Source organism: Hyla sarda, chromosome 1, assembly GCF_029499605.1.
Source record: "Hyla sarda isolate aHylSar1 chromosome 1, aHylSar1.hap1, whole genome shotgun sequence".
In the NCBI taxonomy this organism is placed as follows: domain Eukaryota; kingdom Metazoa; phylum Chordata; class Amphibia; order Anura; family Hylidae; genus Hyla; species Hyla sarda.
This window is the reverse complement of record NC_079189.1, coordinates 173740630-173763972: the sequence shown is the minus strand read 5'-3', so window position 1 is coordinate 173763972 and position 23343 is coordinate 173740630. Positions and strand designations below refer to the sequence as shown.

The window sequence follows — 23343 nt, the reverse complement described above, 5'->3', positions numbered from 1 at the left end:
ATCTCAGTTACAATAATTATTAATTCATCGTATAATTACCGTATTTTTCGCCGTATAAGACGCACTTTTTCTTCCCCAAAACTGGGGGGAAAAAGTCGGTGCGTCTTATACGGCGAATACACCCCTATCGCGGCGGTCCCTGCGGCCATCAACGGCCGGGACCCGCGGCTAATACAGGACATCACCGATCGCGGTGATGCCCTGTATTAACCCTTCAGACGCTGCGATCAAAGCTGACCGCCGCGTCTGAAGGGAAAGTGACACTAACCCGGCTGTTCAGTCGGGCTGTTCGGGACCGCCGTGATTTCACCGCGGCGGTCCCGAACAGCCCGACTGAATAGCCGGGATAGTGCTTACAGGACACCGGGAGGGACCTTACCTGCCTCCTTGGTGTCTGCTCCGTGCCGGGATCCCCTGTATGGCCGGCGCTCTCCTTCCTCGTCATCACGTCGTCGCGTACGTACGTCGGCGTGCGTAACGACGTGATGGCGGCGACGGAGACCGAGGATACCTGGCCGGCAGCAGAGACGTTCCGGAACGACGGGGACACGGTGACAGCGATGGAGCGACATCCAGGGCAGCGGTGACGGGTCCGGAGCGGCGGGGACACGTGAGTATTACCTCCTCCTGCAGTGGTCTTCAATCTGCGGACCTCCAGATGTTGTAAAACTACAACTCCCAGCATGCCCGGACAGCCAACGGCTGTCCGGGCATGCTGGGAGTTGAAGTTTTGCAACATCTGGAGGACCGCAGGTTGAAGACCACTATTGGGTTCAAAATCTTTATTTTTTAAGATTTTGCCCCTAAAAATTGGGTGCGTCTTATACGCCGGTGCGTCCTATAGGACGAAAAATACGGTACCACCAATATTACCATCAATATCTTCACACATTATAGAAAAATGTTTATTAAAAAAAACTCCTTACAATTTCCAATTTCCCTGTCCGACCCTTATTACCCACATCCACATTTTTACGTACTCTTTGCGCTAATAAACCCTCTTCTCCCTTCTCCTTCTTCTTTCCTTAATTTGCACCAAAAGGGAGAAAGAAAAAGAAAAATACCACAACTCCTCTCCTCAATTACTCTCATTTTCCAAGTTGGGCCCCACCACACCATTCACCACCACCTCCATTTTCACAACTATCCTCCTTCTCCTACTCTCCACTGCTTATTGTTTTCCAAATATACCCCCTCAGTTGTATTTCACTTAATTTAGCTCACTCCTCTTGCCAGAAAGAGATGGCGCCCTTCCGGGCCACCATCCTTCCTGACTCTCTCGTGATCTACTGATGATATGTTTATCACACATCTCCAGGATCAACAAGCTCGGGGAGAAACTACTGCTTATTCAACCCATTTTATTTTGAAAGCTATTATGCAGCTTTCTCCATTTTCTGAAGGAGGACAGTCTTCTACATTCATCCCTTTGTCAAATGCAGTGGGAGGGTCCTCAATCCAACAACATACACTCCAGTGAGGGGAAGAGAGAGAAAAAAAATGTAATTAAGTAATTAACATAAAATAAAATAAAAATTTCCCCTTCCCCCATTCAAAATTCCCCTCTTTCAGTTCCTACATTCCCCCTATAATCTATCATTAGGGTCATCTTTTTGGTAAGACAAGGCACCTCCGCTTACAAAACAGTAGTCACCTACCAATCCCTCCCTCAACACCCCCCCCCCCTCCACCCCATAGCAGAAGGGAGAAAGTAAAAAAAAAAAAACTCTCTCCTATCTAATACTTTCTACTAAACATAATCTCTCTCTCTCTCTCTCTCTCTCTCTCTCTCTCTCTCTCTCTCTCTCTCTCTCCCCGTCATACCTTTAATCCATTTATCCCAGATTGCATGGAATTGTGACAAACACCCGACCTTGACTGCCCATCCAAACTCAAAATGTATTATTTTGCATACGGTAGCATTACATTCATCAATATTTGAGACTTCTTTAGACATCCATTTTCTCACCACTAAAAGACTAGATACAAATTGCACTTTCCCTCTTTAAACCTTATCCGTCCTCCTTCCTTTCAATCTTCCTCCTCCTATTAACCAGGTTATTAATTTATCTCCCTCCTCTAGCTCTTGCCTTTTCTCCGTCATCCTTATTACCTCGAGCCAAAATTCCTTAAGCATTGTACAATCAAAATACTGTACATATGGAAGAATCCCATTCCTTTACCATCACACTTTGGGCACTCTTTTTGATTTATCTATTTTTGCCATAAACTGCGGTGAATAATATAACCTATGTGTTATAAAAAATTGTGTAATTCTATGTAATCCATTTTTAATAGTGTTAAAATTCTCTTCCCAAATTTCCCTCCATTGCTTCTCTGTTACCTGTCCTATATCTTTTTCCCATTCCTTTATGCTTAAGTGCCTCAACCCTTGATTTTTAACCTCCAGCATAATTTTGTAAATTTTTGAAATTATTTTTTTAATTCGTGCCTTCCCTTAAAACCCTCATTATTAAACATTCGTTAATTATTAATTCCTCTTTCTCATCTATTTTTTTCACTGCTTCCCTTAATTGTGTATATCTAAATAGTGACATCATATTATTTGGAATTTTATATTGTGCACTCAGATCCTCAAATTGTCTGAGTTTCCCACCTTCAAAAAATTGCGCAACATATTTCAAGTTGTATTTATCCATGAACCTCCACTCTTGAACCTCCAATTCTTCAAATTTCAGATTATTAAATAATGTTTTGCATTTTAGTGAACCTTCTACCTTCATAACGTTTTTCATTTGTGCCCAAACTTTACCCACCATCTCCACCATCTCGGCTATGGGTTCCCTACCATTCAATCATGATTCTTGAAATTCTCCCAAATCCTCACACATCTGCCTTCTTCCCTTTATCATGTTCACAAAGGAATCGGTTTCTTTCCATTTCTTTACTTATCTTAATTGTGCTGCTATATAATACAATCTAAAATCTGGAATAGCTAGTCCTCCTTTCTTTAGTTCCTTACATAAATAACTTAGTTTTATCCTTGGTTCTCTTTCCATGGCTTCAATTTCTTTACAAATGAGTTCTCCTAACCATACCGGACTATTAGACAAAATAAAAAAATCTCCGGCAAGACTATCATTTTTAATAAACTAATCCTATCTGCCATGCTAAGTGGCAGGCCTAACCAAATCTTGATTTTTGTTTTTAACTCTCTCAGAATAGGCCAGACATTTAATTCTGGATTTTTTTAACATCCCTTCCAACAGTTATCCCCAAGTATTTAAATGTTTATCCCTCTCCTTTTATTTTCAATTTTTGTGAGATATTTGTCTATCCAATGGCATTAATACAGCTTTATTCCAGTTTATACTTAAACCTGATTTATCTCCAAACTCCTCTATTTCTTCTATTATACACTCTAGTGCCTGCTGGGTATTCGATATATAGCAAGATGTCATCTTCAAATTGAGATATTCTGTCCCCTGCCCCTCGACATCCAAACCCCTCCGCTATTTCCATATTTCTTATTCTAATCGCCAATGGTTCTACATAGAGGGCAAAGATGTGGAGGGACAGGGGACAGCCCTGCCTAGCTCCCCTTGTTAATTGAAATCCCTCTGATTGAACCCCATTCACCAGAACTGCTGCCTTTGGAGAACCATACAAAATTCCCATCCACTTCATAAACACTTCATTAAACCCATATCCCCTCATAACAGTGCAAAGGAAGGACCATTCCACCCTGTCAAAGGCCTTGACTGTGTCCAATGACAGGATGGAGCGTTCCAACCCTCCCCCTCTACCTACAGATTTGCAAACAATCTCCTTACATTATCTGTCACTCATAAATCCGCATTGGTCATTCGATATTAACAAAGGCATTACCTTCACCAATCTGTTGCCAACATTTTTGCCAGTATCTTTATATCTATATTTAGCAGCGAGATTGGCCTATATACATCAGATTCATGTTCATCTTTCTCAGGCTTAAGAATAAGCATTATAACTGCCTCTCTCATTGAGGGGGGCAACATTCCACTCCCAAAGATATCTCTAAATAATTTCACTAATCTTGGGACAAAGATGTATTTTATCAATTATTTCGCTATTCTCTCCCCATAACCCTACCCAATTTATCTGCTTTGTCTTTTTGGTTCCCATTTGTAAGATTAATGGGGCACGATCGGATATACTCTGGGGTTCGTATTTTATATATTTTATCCATGGCATGATCACCTTATCACCCACAACCATATCTATATGGGATAATGTTTTCTTGGACTCATTATAAAATGAGTATACCTTAAGTTATGGGTTTCTCTCCCTCCAGTAATATACCCATCCTAATTCCAATATTTTTTTAGACCTGTTATTCCGCCATTGAACTTTAACCTATCTTTTTCTTCACTCATTACTGCATTGATATCACCCATCACCATAATTGGAATACCTCCTTTATCATTAGCATACCCACATAATTCCTTAATTACTCCAGGTGAGAAGGAGAGTGGCACACAGACAAAGGCGAACAGCAGTCTTCTTCCCTCCCAATTCAATACCAGAAATACATACCTACCTTCTTTGTCTACTTTTGAATTCAACACTTCTATCTCTAGCCCTTTATGTATTAACACACTTACACCTCTTGAGTGTCAAGTATGTGTCGAATGAAATTGCTTTGCAATCCATTTTCTCTGTAAAATCTGGGTTTTATCTTTCGTTAGATATGTATCAAAGAAAAAACAGATCATACCTGGTAAATGTTTATCTATCACCTAGTAGACCGCCGTTCGCCTCACTCTCTCTATCCGCCAACTCCCTCACATTCCATATTAATACCCTCATTCATGTAATGGGAGAGAGAGAGAGAGAGAGAGAGAGAGAGAGAGAGAGAGAGAGAGAAGCACTTTATCACTCTCATTTTTTGGTCACTTAGCCTTCATATAGCTTTGAGGTGTGTTTGTGGTCATTGTCCTGTTGAGAAACAAACAATACTGCCACTAAGTGCAAATCAGATGGGATAGCATTTAGCTGGGGAAGGCTGTAGTAGCCATGCCAGTTAAGAGTGCCCTGAATTCTGAATAAATCACAAACAGTGTCACCAGCAAAGAACCCCCACATCATCACGCCTCCTCTTACATGCTTATTGGTGGGAACCAAATATTTCTTCTTTTACAAAGATGAATGTAAAGATTTTCACTTCCTTGCTTGGAATGTCCATTCCTTGCCTTTCTTGTTCAAAGCAAGTTGTTTGTTGTTTTTTTTTTTTTTCTTTTATTTGTTCTTTAGTAGTTGCTTCTTTGCAGCAATTCAACCAAAGACCCTGATACTCACATTCTTCTCTCAACAGAGAGTGTGTGGTACTTGACCTCTGTGAAGCATATACAGTATGTAGGCTCTATTTCTGAGGCTGGCAACTGAAATGAACATTCTTCTACAGTAGAGGTAATTCTTGGTCTTTCTTTCCTGAAGCAGTACTTATGAGATCCAATTTCATCATAGCGTTTAATGGTTTTCATGACTGCACTTGAGGATACCTTCAAAGTTCTTGCAATCTTCTGGATTGATGGACTGTTACTTCTCCTTACTAAGTTGATTGATTTTTGCCATAATGTGGAATAGAACAGTAGGTAAATTTTTGCAGATCTGTAAATTACTTCTATTTAAAAATCTTAATCCTTCCAGTACTTATCAGTTGCTGTATACTTTACAGGAAGTTGTATTTCTTTCTGGAATTCTTTTCAGTCTGACCACAGTGCTCTCTGATGACACCTCTGTCCATGTCAGGAACTGTCCAGAGCAAGAGAGGTTTGCTATGGGGATTTGCTTCTACTCAGGACAGTACCTGATATGGACAGATGTGGCAGCAGAGAGCACTGTGGTCAGACAGAAAAGAGTTCCAGAAAGAAACACAACTTCATGTGGAACATATAGCAGCTAAGTCCTGGAAGGATTAAGATTTTTAAAAAGAAGTAATTTACAAACCTGTTTAACTTTCTGGCACCAGTTGATTAAAAAAAATGTTTTCCATCGGAGTACCCCTTTAATCGTACCTTTGGCCATACTCACTGTCAGTCACTGACAGCCATTTTCTTATTTTGAAAAAAATGCACATGACATGCTTCATGCATGCCTATACTCTGTCCCTTATGTACTGCTATACAATTTTTATTTCTAGAGTAGGCAGTTAAAAATAAATAAATAAAATAAAATAAAAACATGCTAATTAAACCTTATTTCTTTTTTTATTTTACTCAATTGTTTACACCTTAGGTTCTTTGAATTGAAATGATTGAACACAAAGAACTAGAAATGGACTTAAAAAAGGAGAAGTCTCAGTCTTTACTTCATACATGTCCTCAATTTATGATCTTTTCCTGGCTTTGTATTCAATAATTGCAATTGAATACCTGAAATATTTTGTATTCAATATTTAATCAGTATTGTTACCTATAATAATTCAGAGTTCACAAAGCAAGGCGGCTTAGCTGGTATGTCATTGGTGAGTGACTGAGGGAAGAGCTGAGCAGCAAATTACCCTTACATGCACGTAAACCATTATAGTGAAGCTGCAGGTCCTAAGTTAATGTACAACTGCCTCTGTGGGTCATCCACATTACCTGCATACCAGGAGAAGGTATGGTGATGTGATGCCCACACACATACCCACACACACCGTTTTCCATATGTATTCTTTTTTAGTTTTTATGTCTTACCAAACCTTGGTCCACTATAGGTCTGCTGCAGGATCTAATTCTCCTCCGAAAAGTCCCAGTGTCTTTTGTGCTTCCTTCTTCAAAGACAAGCTGCTGGTTGCACTTGCAGGACCTTCCCACTCAGCCATCACTGGCCAAGACAGGACAGACACTGCTTAAGCCAGCGATTGGCTGTGTGGGAAGATCCTGCAACCAGCTGCTTGTCTTTGCAGAAGGAAGTACAGAAGACCCTGGGACCACATGGAGGAGAATGGGATCTACGTCAGACCTACAGGAAACCGGATTTGGTAATCATAACAATTTTTTATGTTTCCCCTGTGCCCAGGTACTATATTACACATAAGGGGTGTCGAGCCACCGCCAAAATATAAATGCAATGTAATAATCACAAATGCAAATGGCAGCAAATCATGCAGCCCTAGTGTATATATTTTTCTGGCTCAGAACATAATTGGGAAAATGTATCAAAACCTGCACATAGGTTCTCCATGAGGAGAGAACAAAAAGGAGTGTTTTAAAGTTGTTGCAGGGCCATTTTTAAACACATTGGTGGGCTTAGTGCAAGAGCTCCATAAGTGGGCCATTTCAATTGTATCCAAATGCCTATTGCCCCTTTGTGCCTATAATGCCTGCCTCTCCTTAATAGTGCCCCTTCTGCACTATTATCTCCCTCATTCATTAGGTACATTCGTCCCCCTTCCCTTAATTTTGCCCCTTTTCTCCAAAATACCACCCCATATTATGTAGGCAGACCCTCCAGTAGGTAAATAGGCAGGGCCACTTATGGAGAACCACACTATCCTTCCATTAGATAGATAGGAAATCCCCCTCAATAGTAAGATAGGCACACGCACAACCAATATGTTGTTATGTACATAGGTACATCCAGGGCTCAAGTCCTGCAGGAACTCATGGGAACGGAGTTCCTGCACTTTTTCCGCAGCAGGAACGCAGTTCCCATTAGCAGGAATCCTGCAGGACCAGCCCTTAAAGGGGTACTCCGCCCCTAGACATATTATCTCCTATCCAAAGGATAGGGGATAAGATGTCTGATCGGGACCCCCACGATCTCGGCTTTGGCACCCCAGACATCCGGTGCATGGAGTGGACCTCGCTCCGTGCCGAATGACTGGCGAAGGGGGGCAGAGGGTCTTGACATCACGGCCATGCCCCCTCAATGCAAGTCTATGGGAGGGGACGTGACGGCCGTCATGTCCCCTCCCATAGACTTGCATTTAGGGGCTGTGGCCGTGACATCACGAGCCTCCGGCGCTGAACCCAACGCTCTAAACGAATGCCGATGCAGCAGGGAGAATGCAGGGGTCCCCAGTGGCGGGACCCCTGCGATCAGACTTCTTATGCCCAATCCTTTGGATAGGGGATAAGATGTCTAGGGGCAGAGTACCCCTTAAAGTGGAAATCTTGGGTGAGTTCCCACACTTTTTTCCCCAGGACTTGACCCCTGGGTACATCCCCTTCCATAGCTTGATATGCAGACCCTCAGTAAGCAGATAGGCAGACTTCCTCCATTAGCTCCTACTGAGTACATAAACAAACATCCTTGCAACCCCTCTCTCCTTCTCTGATATATTACAAAGTTTTTAATATTCCCTTATCACCTTAAGGACCAATGGCGTACCGGTATCCCCTGGTCCCATTACCGATGACTGAAGCGTGCTCACGAGCTGATCAGCAGCCAGGACCCACCGTTAATTCCGGGCATCGCTGATCGGGCCGGTGCCTGGCATTAACCCTTTAGGCGCCGCGGTCAAAGTTGTTTGCGGGTCTAAAATGAAAGTGAAACGATCTTGGCAGCTCACCAGAGCTGATTAGCCAATGGATCAGCTGGGTGGATGGCGGGGGGGGGCCTTACCTGCCTCCTCGCCATCTGATTGGTCTCGCCATTCGATTGGAAGCTTTAGCAGGCTGGAGCAGAAGAGCACCGATAACACTGATCAATGCTGTGCTATGGCATAGCATTGATCAGTGTATGCAATTAAAAGATTGCATGGTATAGACCCCTATGGGGATTAAAAACATAAATAAAGTGTAAAAAAAATAAATTCATTAATAAAAGTGAATTAACCCCTTCCTAATAAAAGTTTGATCCCCCCCCAGCGATCAAAAAGTCCCATCAAAATAAAAATGGTACCATTAAAAATTACAGATCACGGCACAAAAAAATGAGCCCTCATATTGCCCCATATGCAGTAAAATAAAAAAAGCTATAGGGGTCAGAAGATGACAATTTTAAACATACTAATTTTGGTGCATGTAGTTATAATTTTCAGTAGTAAAATAAAATAAAATCTATATAAATTGGGTATCCTTGTAACCGTATGGACCTACAGAATAAAGATAAGGTGTCATTTTTACCAAAAAATGCACTGCGTAGAAACAGAAAACCCCAAAAGATACACAATGGCGTTTTTTTTTACACAACAAATAATGTTTTTTTGTTTTTTTCTGCAGATTTTGTTATAAAATAAGTGATGTAATTACAAAGTACCACTGGTGATGCCAAAAACAAGCCCTTATATGGGTCTGTAGATGCATAATTGAAAGTGTCCAGATTTTTAGAAGGACTTCAAAGGTGCGGTGGGTCTTTTGCGGCGCTGACTCGGAATAGGCACATCAGGTGATCACATGGGCAGCTTCACCTGATGTGCCTGTTCCGAGTCAGCGCCACAAAAGACCCACCGCACCTTTTAAGTCATTTGTCGCTATCTACTTGGTTGGGAGGCTGCAGACCAGGCTCTAACAATCCTTACATGCTGTACATTGTTGTGTGTGAGCTCACACAACCACCTGGGGTAAGAGGTTTTAAAAAGAATCCTTCTACCAATTGCTACCCAGTCGGTTTTACGCTATGGAGCGCTCTCTTTTATATTTTTAGTTTTATGATTTTTAGAAGGGGAGGAGGAAAAAACGAAAGTGCAAAAATGAAAAATCGCCTGGTTCTTAAGGCCAAAATGGACTTCGTCCTTAAGGGGTTATACTATTGAATTATGCAAAGTTTACTGAAATGATAGTGACCATTTGAAGCTCTTTACTGTATGAAGAGAAATATTCATATTTCTCTGTATTTTAGGGAGCGATTTATCAAAACCTGTCCAGAAGAAAAAAATATTTCTTTAATTTTTCAGAGGCCTTTTCACAAATAAAAGAAGCGATATGATTGGTTGCTATGGGCAACTCAGCAACTTAGTGTTATCCCCCAATTAGTCACAAAATAAGTTATGATTCACTGTGAGAACTGTTTTCATTCAATGACTTTTTAACTGCACTTTATTTCTGTTTAGTCACATAAAAACAAATGTGCAAAAAAGAATAAAGAAGGCTGATGATGCATAAACATATATAAGAAGTCTGAGGTTCAAGTAATATGCAAGACTAGGAGTCTGATAATGTCCACACTTTATCAAAATGTTCTCACATGACACCAAGGCTGGCATTAATTTTCTCAAAAAGAAGTATTCTATTAATTACTTCTGAAATAGGAGATCTGGGGGAATGCGACTACTCAACCATCTCTTAATTCAGCCAAGTACAGCACTCCCATAGACAATGAATTGAGTGTTTGTCCAGCCAGTTGGGGGCTTCGTAAGTCCCATTCTCAAGATTAAGGGGTCCCAACAATTGGCCCTGTGATCAAAAACATATCCCCATACATAAGAAATATGGTTGCAAGCATGGAACTATCAGTATCTAAGATTCCCAACAACTATCTAATGGCAGCTCAGGACTCACAAAACTGGGAGCAAGATCCCCATATACGACATGTAGTTCATTTCCCATGACACCCCCAAAAATAGAAAGGTGAAGTCTGTTTCTTCTGGTAGCCTGCCATCTCTGTCATTAGGTGCCTCCTGGTTATGAAAAACAGATGATTGCTGAACTACTAGTACTATATGATATTCTGATCTCCTAATAAATAGGGCTTTTTAAATGTTTTAATATTAAAGGGGTATTCAGGAAAAAAATATTTTTTTTTATATATATCAACTGGCTCCAGAAAGTTAAACAGATTTGTAAATTACTTCTATTAAAAAAAATCTTAATCCTTCCAATAATTATCAGCTGCTGAAGTTGAGTTGTTCTTTTCTGTCTGGCAACAGTGCTCTCTGCTGACATCTCTGCTTGTCTCGGGAACTGCACAGAGTAGAAGAGGTTTGCTATGGGGATTTGCTTCTACTCTGGACAGTTCCCGAGACAGGTGTAATCAGAGAGCACTTAGAAAGAAAAGAACAGCTCAACTTCAGCAGCTCATAAGTACTGAAAGTATTAAGATGTTTTAATAGAAGTAATTTACAAATCTGTTTAACTTTCTGGAGCCAGTTGATACATAAAAAAAAAGTTTTCCTGGATAACCCTTTTAACCCCTTAACGACAATGGACGTAAATGTACATCATAGTGACGTGGTACTTAACGCACCAGGACGTACATTTACGCGCCGCCATGATCACGAGCACCAAAGTGGTGCTCGCGTCATGCGCGGCAGGTCCCGGCTGCTATCCGCAGCCAGGGACCTGCTGGTAATGGCAGATGTCCGCCATTAACCCCTCAGATGCAGTGATCAATACAGATTACGGCATCTGCAGCAGTGCGGTACTTTGAATGGATGATCGGATCGCCCGCAGCACTGCCGCGGCGATCCGATCATCCCACATGGCGGCCGGAGGTCCCCTCACCTGGCTCTGGCCGTCTCCCAGGGTCTTCTGCTCTGGTCTGCGATCGAGCAGAAGATCACCAATAATACTGAGCAGTGCTGTGTCCTATACATAGCACTGAACAGTATTAGCAATCAAATGATTGCTATGAATAGTCCCCTATGGGGACGTAAAAAGTGTGGAAAAAAAAGTAAACAAAATTTAAAATAAAAAAGTAAAAAATGTGAAATATCCCCTCCCCAATAAAAAAGTAAAACGTCCGTTTTTCCCATTTTACCCCCCAAAAAGCATAAAAAAATTGAATACACTTATTTGGTATCGCCACGTGCGTAAAAGTCTGAACTATTAAAATATACTGTTAATTATCCCGTACAGTGTACGGCGTAAATGTAAAAAAATAAAAAATTCCAAAATTGCTGCTTTTTTGTCACATTTTATTCCCAAAAAAATTTATAAAAAATGTATAAAAAGTAAAACCTAAGCAAAAGTGGTACTGATAAAAACTACAGATCATGGTGAAAAACATGAGCCCTCATATCGCCCCATATACGGAAAAATTAGAAAGTTATAGGTGGTCAAAATAGGGCAATTTCAAACATACTAATTTTGTTAAAATGGTTTTAGATTTTTTTAAGCGGTACAATTATAGAACAGCATATAACATGGGTATCATTTTAATCGTATTGACTCAAAGAAAGAAAACATGTAATTTTTACCGAAAGTGTACAGCGTGAAAACAAAACCTTCCAAAATTTGCTTAATTGCGGTTTTCTTTTCAATTTTCCCACATAAATAATATTTGTTTGATTGCGCCGTACATTTTATGGTAAAATAGGTGATGTCATTACAAAGTACAATTGGTGACGCAAAAAACAAGCCCTCATATGGGTCTGTGGATGGAAATATAAGAGAGTTATGATTTTTAGAAGGCGAGGAGGAAAAAACGAAAATGCAACAATAAAATTGGTCCGGTCCTTAAGGCCAAAATGGGCCTGGTCCTTAAGGGGTTAAAGTATATACCAAGATAACAAGATAGATAGATAGATAAACAGATATCCATTGGAAAGGATCGCAGCACACAAAAGGTTTCAATAAAGTGCAGTTTTTATTGCATCCACAGCAAACAAAGTGCAACATTTCTGTGGCCTCACGCCGCCTTTTCAAGCATAACATAAAAGGCGGCGTGAGGTCGCAGAAACGTCGCACTTTGTTTGCTGTGGATGCAATAAACACTGCACTTTATTGAAACCTTTTGTGTGCTGCGATCCTTTCCAATGGATTAATGTTGGATTCCATGACCAGGAACCATATGATGGCGTGTACCTCATTCTAGTGATACATGGGTGGATGTGCTGTTCTTCTGGACTACTAGATAGATAGATAGAGATAGATAGATAGATAGATAGATAGATAGAAATGTAACCTTCTAAAAAAAAAAAAACATAAAATAAAGAAATCATTTACCCGGATCTCTGTAGTACAGGGTTTGTGAATATATAAGTACATATATCAGGAGTTGCTGGAGAAAGAGCATTGCTATGAACTGGCAAAATGGTTTATGCCATATAAATATGACAAAGTGAACGGTGAGGACTACAATTGGAATGAGGCTAGCCTGGATACTCCTGGGAGAAACAACCAAAATATTCCGCTAGTATGTTAATACTGGTCATACAGCAGCAAAAGTTCACAGATCAGCTCATAAAAAATATAGATTTTTGTCATCTCTATTAGTTTAGTCAGTGAACAAGGAAAACAGCATCATCTGTACAGCAGAGGGTGCTGCTGCTAACTATAACCTCAAACAGCATGTACAGTACATTACACAGATAATTACTTAATTACCCAGACAGGAAGATAAGAGGATTGACAGATTGCAGAGCCACAGTAGTGGTAGAAGACAGTCAAAGGAAGAAAGGTTGGTTCTCAGAAACTAGATGCTCAAGTTTTCCTGAGAGAACACGTTATAATCTCTATAATCTCTCTCTTTCTAGATTAATAGTGTGAGGGAGGCAACATATTAATATTCCCCAAATAATATGCTATAGCAATGGTCTTCAACCTGCGGACCTCCAGATGTTGCAAAACTACAACCCCCAGCATACCCGGAGAGTCAAATATTCCCCAAATAATATGCTATAACAATGGTCTTCAACCTACGGACCTCCAGATGTTGCAAAACTACAAACGCCAGCATGCCCGGACAGCCGTTGGCTGTCCGGGCATGCTGGGAGTTGTAGTTTTGCGACATCTGGAGGTCCGCAGGTTGGATACCACTCTGCTATAACATATATGGAAAATGTTTCATTCTCACTGTAAATGTCAACTTATGTCCCGGCTCCCTACAGGTGTAAGCTGAAAATAAAAGCAAAAACGCTGAGAATTTAAGCACTTACACACTGACAAAGTACAGTGATCCCTCAACTTACAATGGCCTCAACATACAATAGTTTCAACATACAGTGGTCTTTTCTGGACCATTGTAACTTGAAACCAGACTCAACATACAATGCTACAGACAGTCCAGATCTGCGAATCGTGTCTAGAGATGAGCGAACTTACAGTAAATTCGATTCGTCACAAACTTCTCGGCTCGGCAGTTGATGACTTTTCCTGCATAAATTAGTTTTGCCTTCAGGTGCTCCGGTGGGCTTTTCCAGCCCACCGGAGCACCGGAAAGCTGAACTAATTTATGCAGGAAAAGTCATCAACTGCCGAGCCGAGAAGTTCGTGACGAATCGAATTTACTGTAAGTTCGCTCATCTCTAATCGTGTCTATGGCTGGAAGAACCGACCAATCAGAATGGGCATTCAATGGTAAAACACCTGTATTACTGCAGCATATGCACTGAATTCCTGTCTGGTAGCGCCCCCTACAGTACAAGGAGGTATTACTTGTTCTGTACTCTTTACCTGTGCCACGGTTAGCTGCTCCTTTGGACACCAAGTGGGGGCGGCTCCATTTTACTTTTTTTTAGGACATTGCATGTACTGTACAGGACCCTGAAGAAGCTCCTGTCCTCTACATAGACAGTGATTTACAGCTCCCAGCAGATCTTTCTTACTTCTATACGTAAGGATTTGCTTTATCTGTATTAGTTATCTACTTATTTTTGTTTAATCCTCACTTTTTCCTATTTTTGGATGACATTTTGGTGTCTTCAGAACCAATTTCCAGGTTTCCATAGAGTTAGGGTCTCAACATAAATGGATTCAACATACAAAGGTCGTCCTGGAACCAATTAATATTGTAACTTGAGGGACCACTGTATAAGACATGTTACAAAGCAGAAAATACAAGTGTACCTATTTGGTACCCAACTGACTAAACAGGATCACATAGAATGCCCAATGTGAAAAGTGAAAATTTGTATCAATTCATACCCCCAATTACAGGACAGGAGGGCAAGCCAATTGGTTTCCATTCCATCAGATACCTTATTGGAGGAAAGAGTGGAGTAATCTGTGAGTCAGTACCCTGGTCTTTCTAATGAGTAACATAGAGGATACAGGGCCAAACTGAAATGAAATCCTTGCCAACAGTGGGCCTATCGAGCTATAAGCGTTGCCTCTATGCCTCACATGTACAAGAAAATGCTGGTCATCTGACCTGACACCTAAATGACCCCGCCAACAATGGCATAATAATACATTGATTATGATGAACATCTCGGGCACTATGCAGAGTGGGCACAGTGTCATCACTAATGGCTTACTATAATCATAAAGATGAGACAGTTACTTAAGATGTGACCATATCTGCCCTTGTTTGCTAAATTTCAGTGTCTGGATTACAAACAATACATCATAGCAGACTGTAATTTAAACTATCTGTGGCTCCTAGAGCAGATGTCGTAAAAAAAAAGACCCGGCTTTCGTTATTTGCAGCGACAGACCCAAAGCTTACGGATGAAGAAGGTAAAAACAAAACTGAGATTTCTGGAGAAGATAAAAGACTCAAGGATAGAACCTTCAGAAAGTTTATGGTTGATTAAACAGCTTTAGAATATGCAGAGAAATGCAATATTACCACCCAACAACTTTACCCTGAACACACAACACAGCATACAATTATGGCCAAGAAATCCACACATACAGTAAGGATATGTACTGAAAGTCATAAACTCTCATACATAATGCATATGTGGACGGCCTGGGTAATATGCACAACCACTTTCAGTAAAATAGGCAGCTGGCACACTTATTGCATCTGGGCGCGATACAGTTTTCTATTAAAACGCCAATTTACATCAATATTTCAGAAAGTAACTTCATTTCTAAGACCATGCATGGAGAGGCATATACTGGCTATTTGTAAACAAACATATACTGTATATATTATGTATGTGACAATCCAAATATTTACATAAGTGAGGCTAGATGGATACAAAATGATCATTTGTGCAGACACATACATAAGTGAATAAAAAAGACCATCCATAGGTAAACAAAAGTGACGTGCTATCTTTCATAGCAAGTTAACATCATTTACTGATGAATGAGAACATATATATATATATATATATATATATATATATATACATATATACTTATGAATGGTCAAATGATAAATATAAATATATGTCAACAACTAAATTACATATCTATGGTTATATATAATCATTCACTGATATGCATGTAACCATCAATTGACATTCATCCAGATGCTGACCATCTCTATAAGACCAAATGTGGAGGCAGAGTCAAGTACTTACATACTCGCCCTTATAAATGAGACACACATAGAATTTAGAAATACGTATTATTTACTCCACGTACCCAAAATCAATAAAGCATGTGACATCTTAAAGGAGCCTACAAGGTTGTTGCTGGTGGATTGTAAGGTTGACATGTCTGCTGCACATATGTGGTTATTCCATTCCCTAATGCCAAAACAAATGACATGTTGGCACAGTTGCCACTATATGTGAATTTCTAAGCAGGTGTGGGCATCACTTCCTATCATGTCCTTCTATGACTATCATAATAAAGACCATTATAACGCATATTATAGGATTGAATCTAGAAAATTCATTGTATCCCAGATAAGACTCTTCCTGTGATACTGAATACACTAGTAGTTTAGTAAGAAATGCAATGTTCTCTACGTGGCAATACTTGCTGTTAGGAAACCACCAAGGCAAGAGTAGGAAAGTTGCCCTATAAGTGCCATCTATATCAGGAGTGATGATCACCCATGCCCTTGCCATCCAGGCCTCCCTATGTGACAACCAAAGCTATTAAATGATGGTACAGAGCCCTCCAGAGCACATCGCAGGGTTGGCACAGCAAGTGTACATGAAGGTGGCAATACTCACAGAGAGTGGAGTGGGTAGCAGTCACTGTGGGACCCCCCAGCAATAAACGAGCTGCTCTCCGCAGGTAAGACCAGCACTCCCCGTGGCTGGGGCAGTGGTGCCCACTGACTCCCATTTTTTGCCAGCCATCCCCCGCGTTCCCCCAGCTCTGGGAAGCTGACCCTGCCAGCGGGCAGCTCCTTGCATTTCCTGCCCTTCGTGGACATACAGGAATCCCCAGGGCGTCTGAGGTAGCCGAGGGCACTGGGGAGTGGTGGGAGGATGCAGGCTGGCTCAGGTGTATGCAGAGCTCTGTACTGCTGGGCACCGACAAACCGACTGGAGAGCGATAGGGACAGCAACGAGGAAGAAATGCAGGAGCAGTGGCAGCTGCCCTCCTCCCGCCCAAGCCCTCCTCCCCTCCTCCCCCCCTGGCCGCCCATCTCTCCCGTTACTTCCCACCGTCACTTTAGTCAGGGCTGGATGCCGCACGTGTGCTGTCCCTGTTCACACACTCATTAATCTCTGTGCTGCTGCCTCACATTTCTGCTGCCAGCACAGAACTGTCTTCACCGGTGTGAGGTGAAAATTTGCACAAGTCTTCACGGGGGCGCAAATTTTCACCTCACGCCGGCACCTCACTGTCACCTCACACCGGCACCTCACTGTCACCTCACACCGGCACCTCACTGTCACCTCACACCGGCACCTCACTGTCACCTCACACCGGCACCTCACTGTCACCTCACACCGGCACCTCACTGTCACCTCACACCGGCACCTCACTGTCACCTCACACCGGCACCTCACTGTCACCTCACACCGGCACCTCACTGTCACCTCACACCGGCACCTCACTGTCACCTCACACCGGCTCCTCACTGTCACCTCACACCGGCACCTCACTGTCACCTCACACCGGCACCTCACTGTCACCTCACACCGGCACCTCACTGTCACCTCACACCGGCACCTCACTGTCACCTCACACCGGCTCCTCACTGTCACCTCACACCGGCACCTCACTGTCACCTCACACCGGCACCTCACTGTCACCTCACACCGGCACCTCACTGTCACCTCACACCGGCACCTCACTGTCACCTCACACCGGCACCTCACTGTCACCTCACACCGGCACCTCACTGTCACCTCACACCGGCACCTCACTGTCACCTCACACCGGCACCTCACTGTCACCTCACACCGGCACCTCACTGTCACCTCACACCGGCACCTCACTGTCACCTCACACCGGCACCTCACTGTTTCACCTCACTGTCAGGTGACAGGAATGGACACAGAGCTGACTGATCTCTTTCCAGTTTCTATTGGTTTTATTGAACATCAATATTCTACATTAGGAAGAGAAGGCTACATTAGGAAGAGAACAGCTGCAACCTTTACAGCGGTGTTTCCCAACCAGGGTGCCTCCAGCTGTGGCCAAACTACAACTCCCAGCATGCCCGGACAGCCAAAGGCTGTCCGGGCATGCTGGGAGTTGTAGTTTGGCCACAACCGGAGGCACCCTGGTTGGGAAACACTGCTTTACCGAGTAGAGACAAGCATATTTATTCAGCTCATCGTGCAGCTCTACAACAGAGGTCTCCCAGAAAACTCTGAGAGGAAGGTTCAAGATACAGGCAGAGGATAATATACCGGCAGGGAATGGAAGCATAGAAAAACGCCTGCTACAACAGCAAAATCAGCACAAGGTTCCTCCTCTGCTCTGAGACCTGAAATCCTGGAATACAGAGATGGAACAGAATATAATACTCTTTTATTTTCTCATTATACAGACTGATTCTTCCATCTAACAGTGAGTAACCTGCATGTGATATTTACTGTTCCACTTTTACAATCTGCAGAGATAGTCTGTGTAAGCAACTGGACACCCAGCTTTCCCAAGGACAGACAAACGCCTGCTACAGCTGCAAAACAATACAAAGATCTTTCCTCTGCTCTGGGACCTGAAATCCCGGAATATAAAGATGTAAGGCTAGGTTCGCACCACGTTTTTCAAATACGGTTACCGTATACGGTTTTCCGCTAAAAAAAGTATGGCAAAAACCGTATGCAACCGTATACAACCGTATGGCTCCAAATTAAAACGTGTACGGTTTTTCCCCGTACGGTTCTATCCGTTTGCATCAGTTTTTGCCAACGGTTTTGCTATTTTGTTGGAATTAGTTTTCCAGCAATTTAATAAAGTTACTATTGTTCTATTGAAATTCCAATCTGCGCATGTGTCAACTCCAAAAACGGATTAGAAAAACCGTGTGCAACCGTATTCTGAAATTCTGTGTACGGTTCTATAGACAACAATGTTAAAAGAACCGCATATGGTTTTCCAACCAGAGGCAAAAACTTGGTCGACAGCGTTTTTGCCTATGGTTGAAAAATCTGCAAAACCGTATCCGAGGCAAAATGGATGCAACCGTACACAACATTTGGAATATGGTTTACAATGCATTCTCTGCATACGGTTTCGGATACGGTCGTATACGTTTTTTTTCCGGAAAACCGTATACGGTTACCGTATTTGAAAGACGTGGTGTGAACCCAGCCTAACAGATTATTGACCACTAAACTGATCTCCAACAATAAAGGGACAGATTTTTATCATCTAACAGTGAGTGACATGCCTGTAAGGCTGCGTTCACACGGCCTTCTAGACCCGTCCCGTTCTTCTCCCATCAGAATAAAAAATGTTTTTTGTTCTGAGCATGCTCAGAAGTAAAAACGGATCAAAAAAACTGTTGCAAACGGATGACATTAAAGGCTCATCCGTTTTCCATAGACTTCAATGTTAAATTTACTGTATCCGTTTTTTCTTCCGTTTTTTGGACAGAAGAAAAAATACTGCATGAGCCGTTTTTTTCTGCTGTAAAAAAAAAACGGCAATGAGTGCAGACGGGTGCAAACGGATTGTAAAAGAATCCCATTGACATGAATGGGATTTTTTTTAAACCGTTTTGAATCCGTTTACAGCCTGCAAAAAAGGAAACAAAACGGGGATAAAAAAACGGGGATAGACGGCCGTGTGAACGCACCTTAAGTATGGGTTCACACCACGTTTTTGCAATACAGTTCCTGTATCAGGTTTGTGATAAAAAATGGATTCCTCAAAACCTGACTATACTGTATCAAAACGTGAATACATTTTTTTATCTGTATACGGTTTGAAAACTGATGTCCAGTTGCATCCATTTTTTAAGAAAAAAACGTATACGTTTTTAACATTTCACTCCATTATCAATAAAGTTTTACTTGTTTGATTGAAATTCCAAGAAAAAAAACCGAGCAAAGCCAAAAACCGTATGGTGAAAACCGGATGGAACCTTACACACATACGGTTCTGTACGGTTCCCATTGACTCCCATGTAGGCCATGGTTTTCTGTCCAGAAAAAAAAAGTAAAAAACTGTATGGTTTGAAAAACGGAGACAGCCGTATACATTATGGTACATACAGTTTTGAATGGGAAGTCTATGGGCACGGTTTTCTGTACGGTTGCATACGTTTTTTTTTTATGAAACCGAATGCCGAAAACGTATAGTAAAATCGTGGTGAGAACCCTCCCTAACACTTACTGATTATACCTACCACCGCAACAGCATGCAGAGACAGACTGTGTAATTATTTGTCCCCTCAGCTTTCCCAGATACTGAACCTGTATAGCTGTAGCAAACACCACTCAAAGAAAAATTCCCTTTGCTGAACTTAAAGTGGGCTACAGTAAATTCTATTGGAGATAACTTATATAAAACACTAGCTATCATCTCCATCTTGGAAACCTCTGCTGCGAATAAGCTACAAGCACTATCCTATAATATCACTCAAACAGCAATATATTTGCCTACATCTCTCCATAAATTCTACAGAATGGCTGCAGGGATTTCCTGTATAATTACAGTACAATAATATTATCCAGAGACACTGACACACAAAATAGTGACTCGAATTATGCACCAAAGCAGAAGAGGCCCGAATGAGTGTGGAAAGGACATTTTCTGACAATACTCCCAGAAAGAGGAACACCTTAAAGCAAGAATAAATCTAACAGTTGAACCAGAAACTGTTAAACTCTCCTCTGCAAACCAGATACAACCCAAAACCCATTAAAGGGGTACTCCATCCCTAGACATCTTATCCTGGGGGTCCCACCGCTGGGGACCCTCGCAATATAGCATGGGGCACCCACCTGTTTCTGGTCTGGAAGCGCTGGAGGGTCTTGGTCCCGACCATGGGAACAGAACTACGTGACGCCATGACTCCCCCCCTGCTTGACGTCATGCCCCGTTCCCTCAATGCAAGTCTATGGGAGGGGGCGTGACGGCATGTCACCATGCCGGTGTAGCGCTCCAGTGCCGAAGTCAGATATTCACTGGAAGGTCAAGGAAACCCCTGCTGGGATTCCCACCTCCCACATCTGTACTTCTGTAGAAGAAACCCTGTGATAGAAATAAACCTGCCTGCGACAGAATTTACAGTGCGACAGAAATTACCATGCGACAGAACCATGCAACAGAAATTACTGTACAACTGTTTTTCCCTGCGACTAAAAATATCGGGAAAAGTGCGACAGATTAGTAAATATCAAGTGAAAAAAAAGTTGAAAATCCAAAAAAGAAACACAAACCGACACTCCACTCTTAGTAAAGGAGGGCCTATGCGTACATCATCAGACACATCCTCTGAAGTTAAAGACGTGCTTTTAATGCTGAGGAAACAAATACAACAAGATATGAAAGCAATAGTGACTGACATAAAAAAAGAATATGGATGAGTTAGGCGAAAGAGTAAACCACTCTTAGAAAAAATTGTGTGAATGTATAAATGCGCAAAACAACCTTGCTGACTCACAAGACATCATCTGAGATGAAGTTGCAACCCTAAATGCCAAACTTACAGATTTGAAAGATAGACATAGGCGCAACAACCTGAAATTTATGTGCAAACCCGAGACAACCCTAAATTCTGAATTTATTTGGCATCTGACTCGAATGTTTAAAACAATCATTCCAGAATGCACAGATGCAGAGCTCACCATCTGCAGGACTTATAGGCTCCCCAAGCCTAAAATTCTACCAGACAATCTACCTAGAGACACTATGGCCCAAATATTTTTTTTTACCAGACAAAAGAAAAAATTCTTTCAGCAAACAGGAAACAAGGCACACTCCCACCTCCGTATTAAAACATCTTCATTTATATGGATCTTTGCCAAGTGAGGCTGGGTCCACACTACGTTTTGTCCCATACGGGAGCGCATACGGCAGGAGGGAGCTAAAACCTCGCGCTCCCGTATGTGACCGTATGCGCTCCCGTATGTCATTCACTTCAATGAGCCGACCGGAGTGAAACGTTCGGTCCGGTCGGCTCATTTTTGCGCCGTATGCGCTTTTACAACCGGACCTAAAACCGTGGTTGACCACGGTTTTAGGTCCGGTTGTAAAAGCGCATACGGCGCAAAAATGAGCCGACCGGACCGAACGTTTCACTCCGGTCGGCTCATTGAAGTGAATGACATACGGGAGCGCATACAGTCACATACGGGAGCGCGAGGTTATAGCTCCCTCCTGCCGTATGCGCTCCCGTATGGGACAAAACGTAGTGTGGACCCAGCCTGACCCTCACAGCTAGGAGAGCCTTCATACCTGTTACCCAAGCCTTAAGAAAAAATGCAGTTGCCTACAGATGGGAATTCCCTACAAAGCTCATTGTAACAAGAAGAGGGACAAACCATATTCCTTCTTTCAGAGATGACGGCATAACTGTTACAAGCATGGGGCATCCAAGTTGAAATCCCAATGGGATCGGAATTGAAAGAAAATCAATCTATTCAACAAGCATGGGTCGTAAGTTGGACTTATCCTAACAAACAGAATAAACTCTTCAAAACCCGCTAATAAAGTGACTTTGGCCACTACTACAGTACTTTCCTTATATTCTTTATGCAAACTGACCCTGGTTTGCACGTTAACAAATTGCACTGTTTATGTTGTTTAATTTTTACATTTATTTAGAATTTTTTTATTTCTGACTATGAATGAGCCAATATACAATTTTGGAGACCGAGGGTGTCCTTCCGCTTAATCAAGGGAACAGCTCTACTGTTCGCATTAAAGGTATTGATCACTAGACACACACATCACCCCTTTATCAAAAAACAATGTCAGTAAACATCTACAGTCACAATGTGAGGGGATTAAACCCATAGAAAAGGTTGTTCTCATGATCAGACATTAAACAGAGAAAGGCCTACATTATATACATTAAGAGACACACTTCCACAAAGGTGACCCTATACATATCAAACACAAAAACTTCCCACACATCTATACAGCCTGTAAATCCACAAAAAAAAGTTGGAGTAATGATTATGATTAAAGACTCAATTAATTTTCAACAAAAAAAGATCATAGATGACATAATGGCAGATTTTTTTTATAATACCATGTGTGCTAAATAATAAGGATTATACAATAGCCAATTTACATGCTCCCAGTACTGGCCGATTCGATTCTTAAAGGAGAAGTCCCATGTAGAAAAAGTATTGTGTTTTAAATGCAGAAGCAAAAGTTATATCACTTTGTAAATCACTGACTTCACCCATCTTGTATATAAAACCTGTTTTTCTAGCTTCTTTGTTCAGAGAGGAAGTTCAGCAGCTCCCTGTTCTGATGACTTGCG

The 23343-nt window shown here is 41.8% G+C and overlaps 1 protein-coding gene across 3 annotated transcripts in view; it reads right to left on the bottom strand.

Annotated features, from left to right (window-relative positions):
* The window catches only part of TRPC3 (transient receptor potential cation channel subfamily C member 3), a 260568-nt gene extending 243540 nt beyond the window's left edge, over positions 1-17028 (bottom strand). For 2 of the 3 annotated variants that reach the window (XM_056564160.1, XM_056564165.1), the window contains exon 1: positions 16670-17028. In XM_056564160.1, the coding sequence (XP_056420135.1) occupies positions 16670-16875 (206 nt within the window). In that variant the 5' untranslated portion in view covers positions 16876-17028. The remainder of the gene's footprint in view (positions 1-16669) is intronic. The other variant, XM_056564176.1, reaches the window with a different exon arrangement.
* Between the last annotated feature and the right edge of the window lie 6315 nt (positions 17029-23343).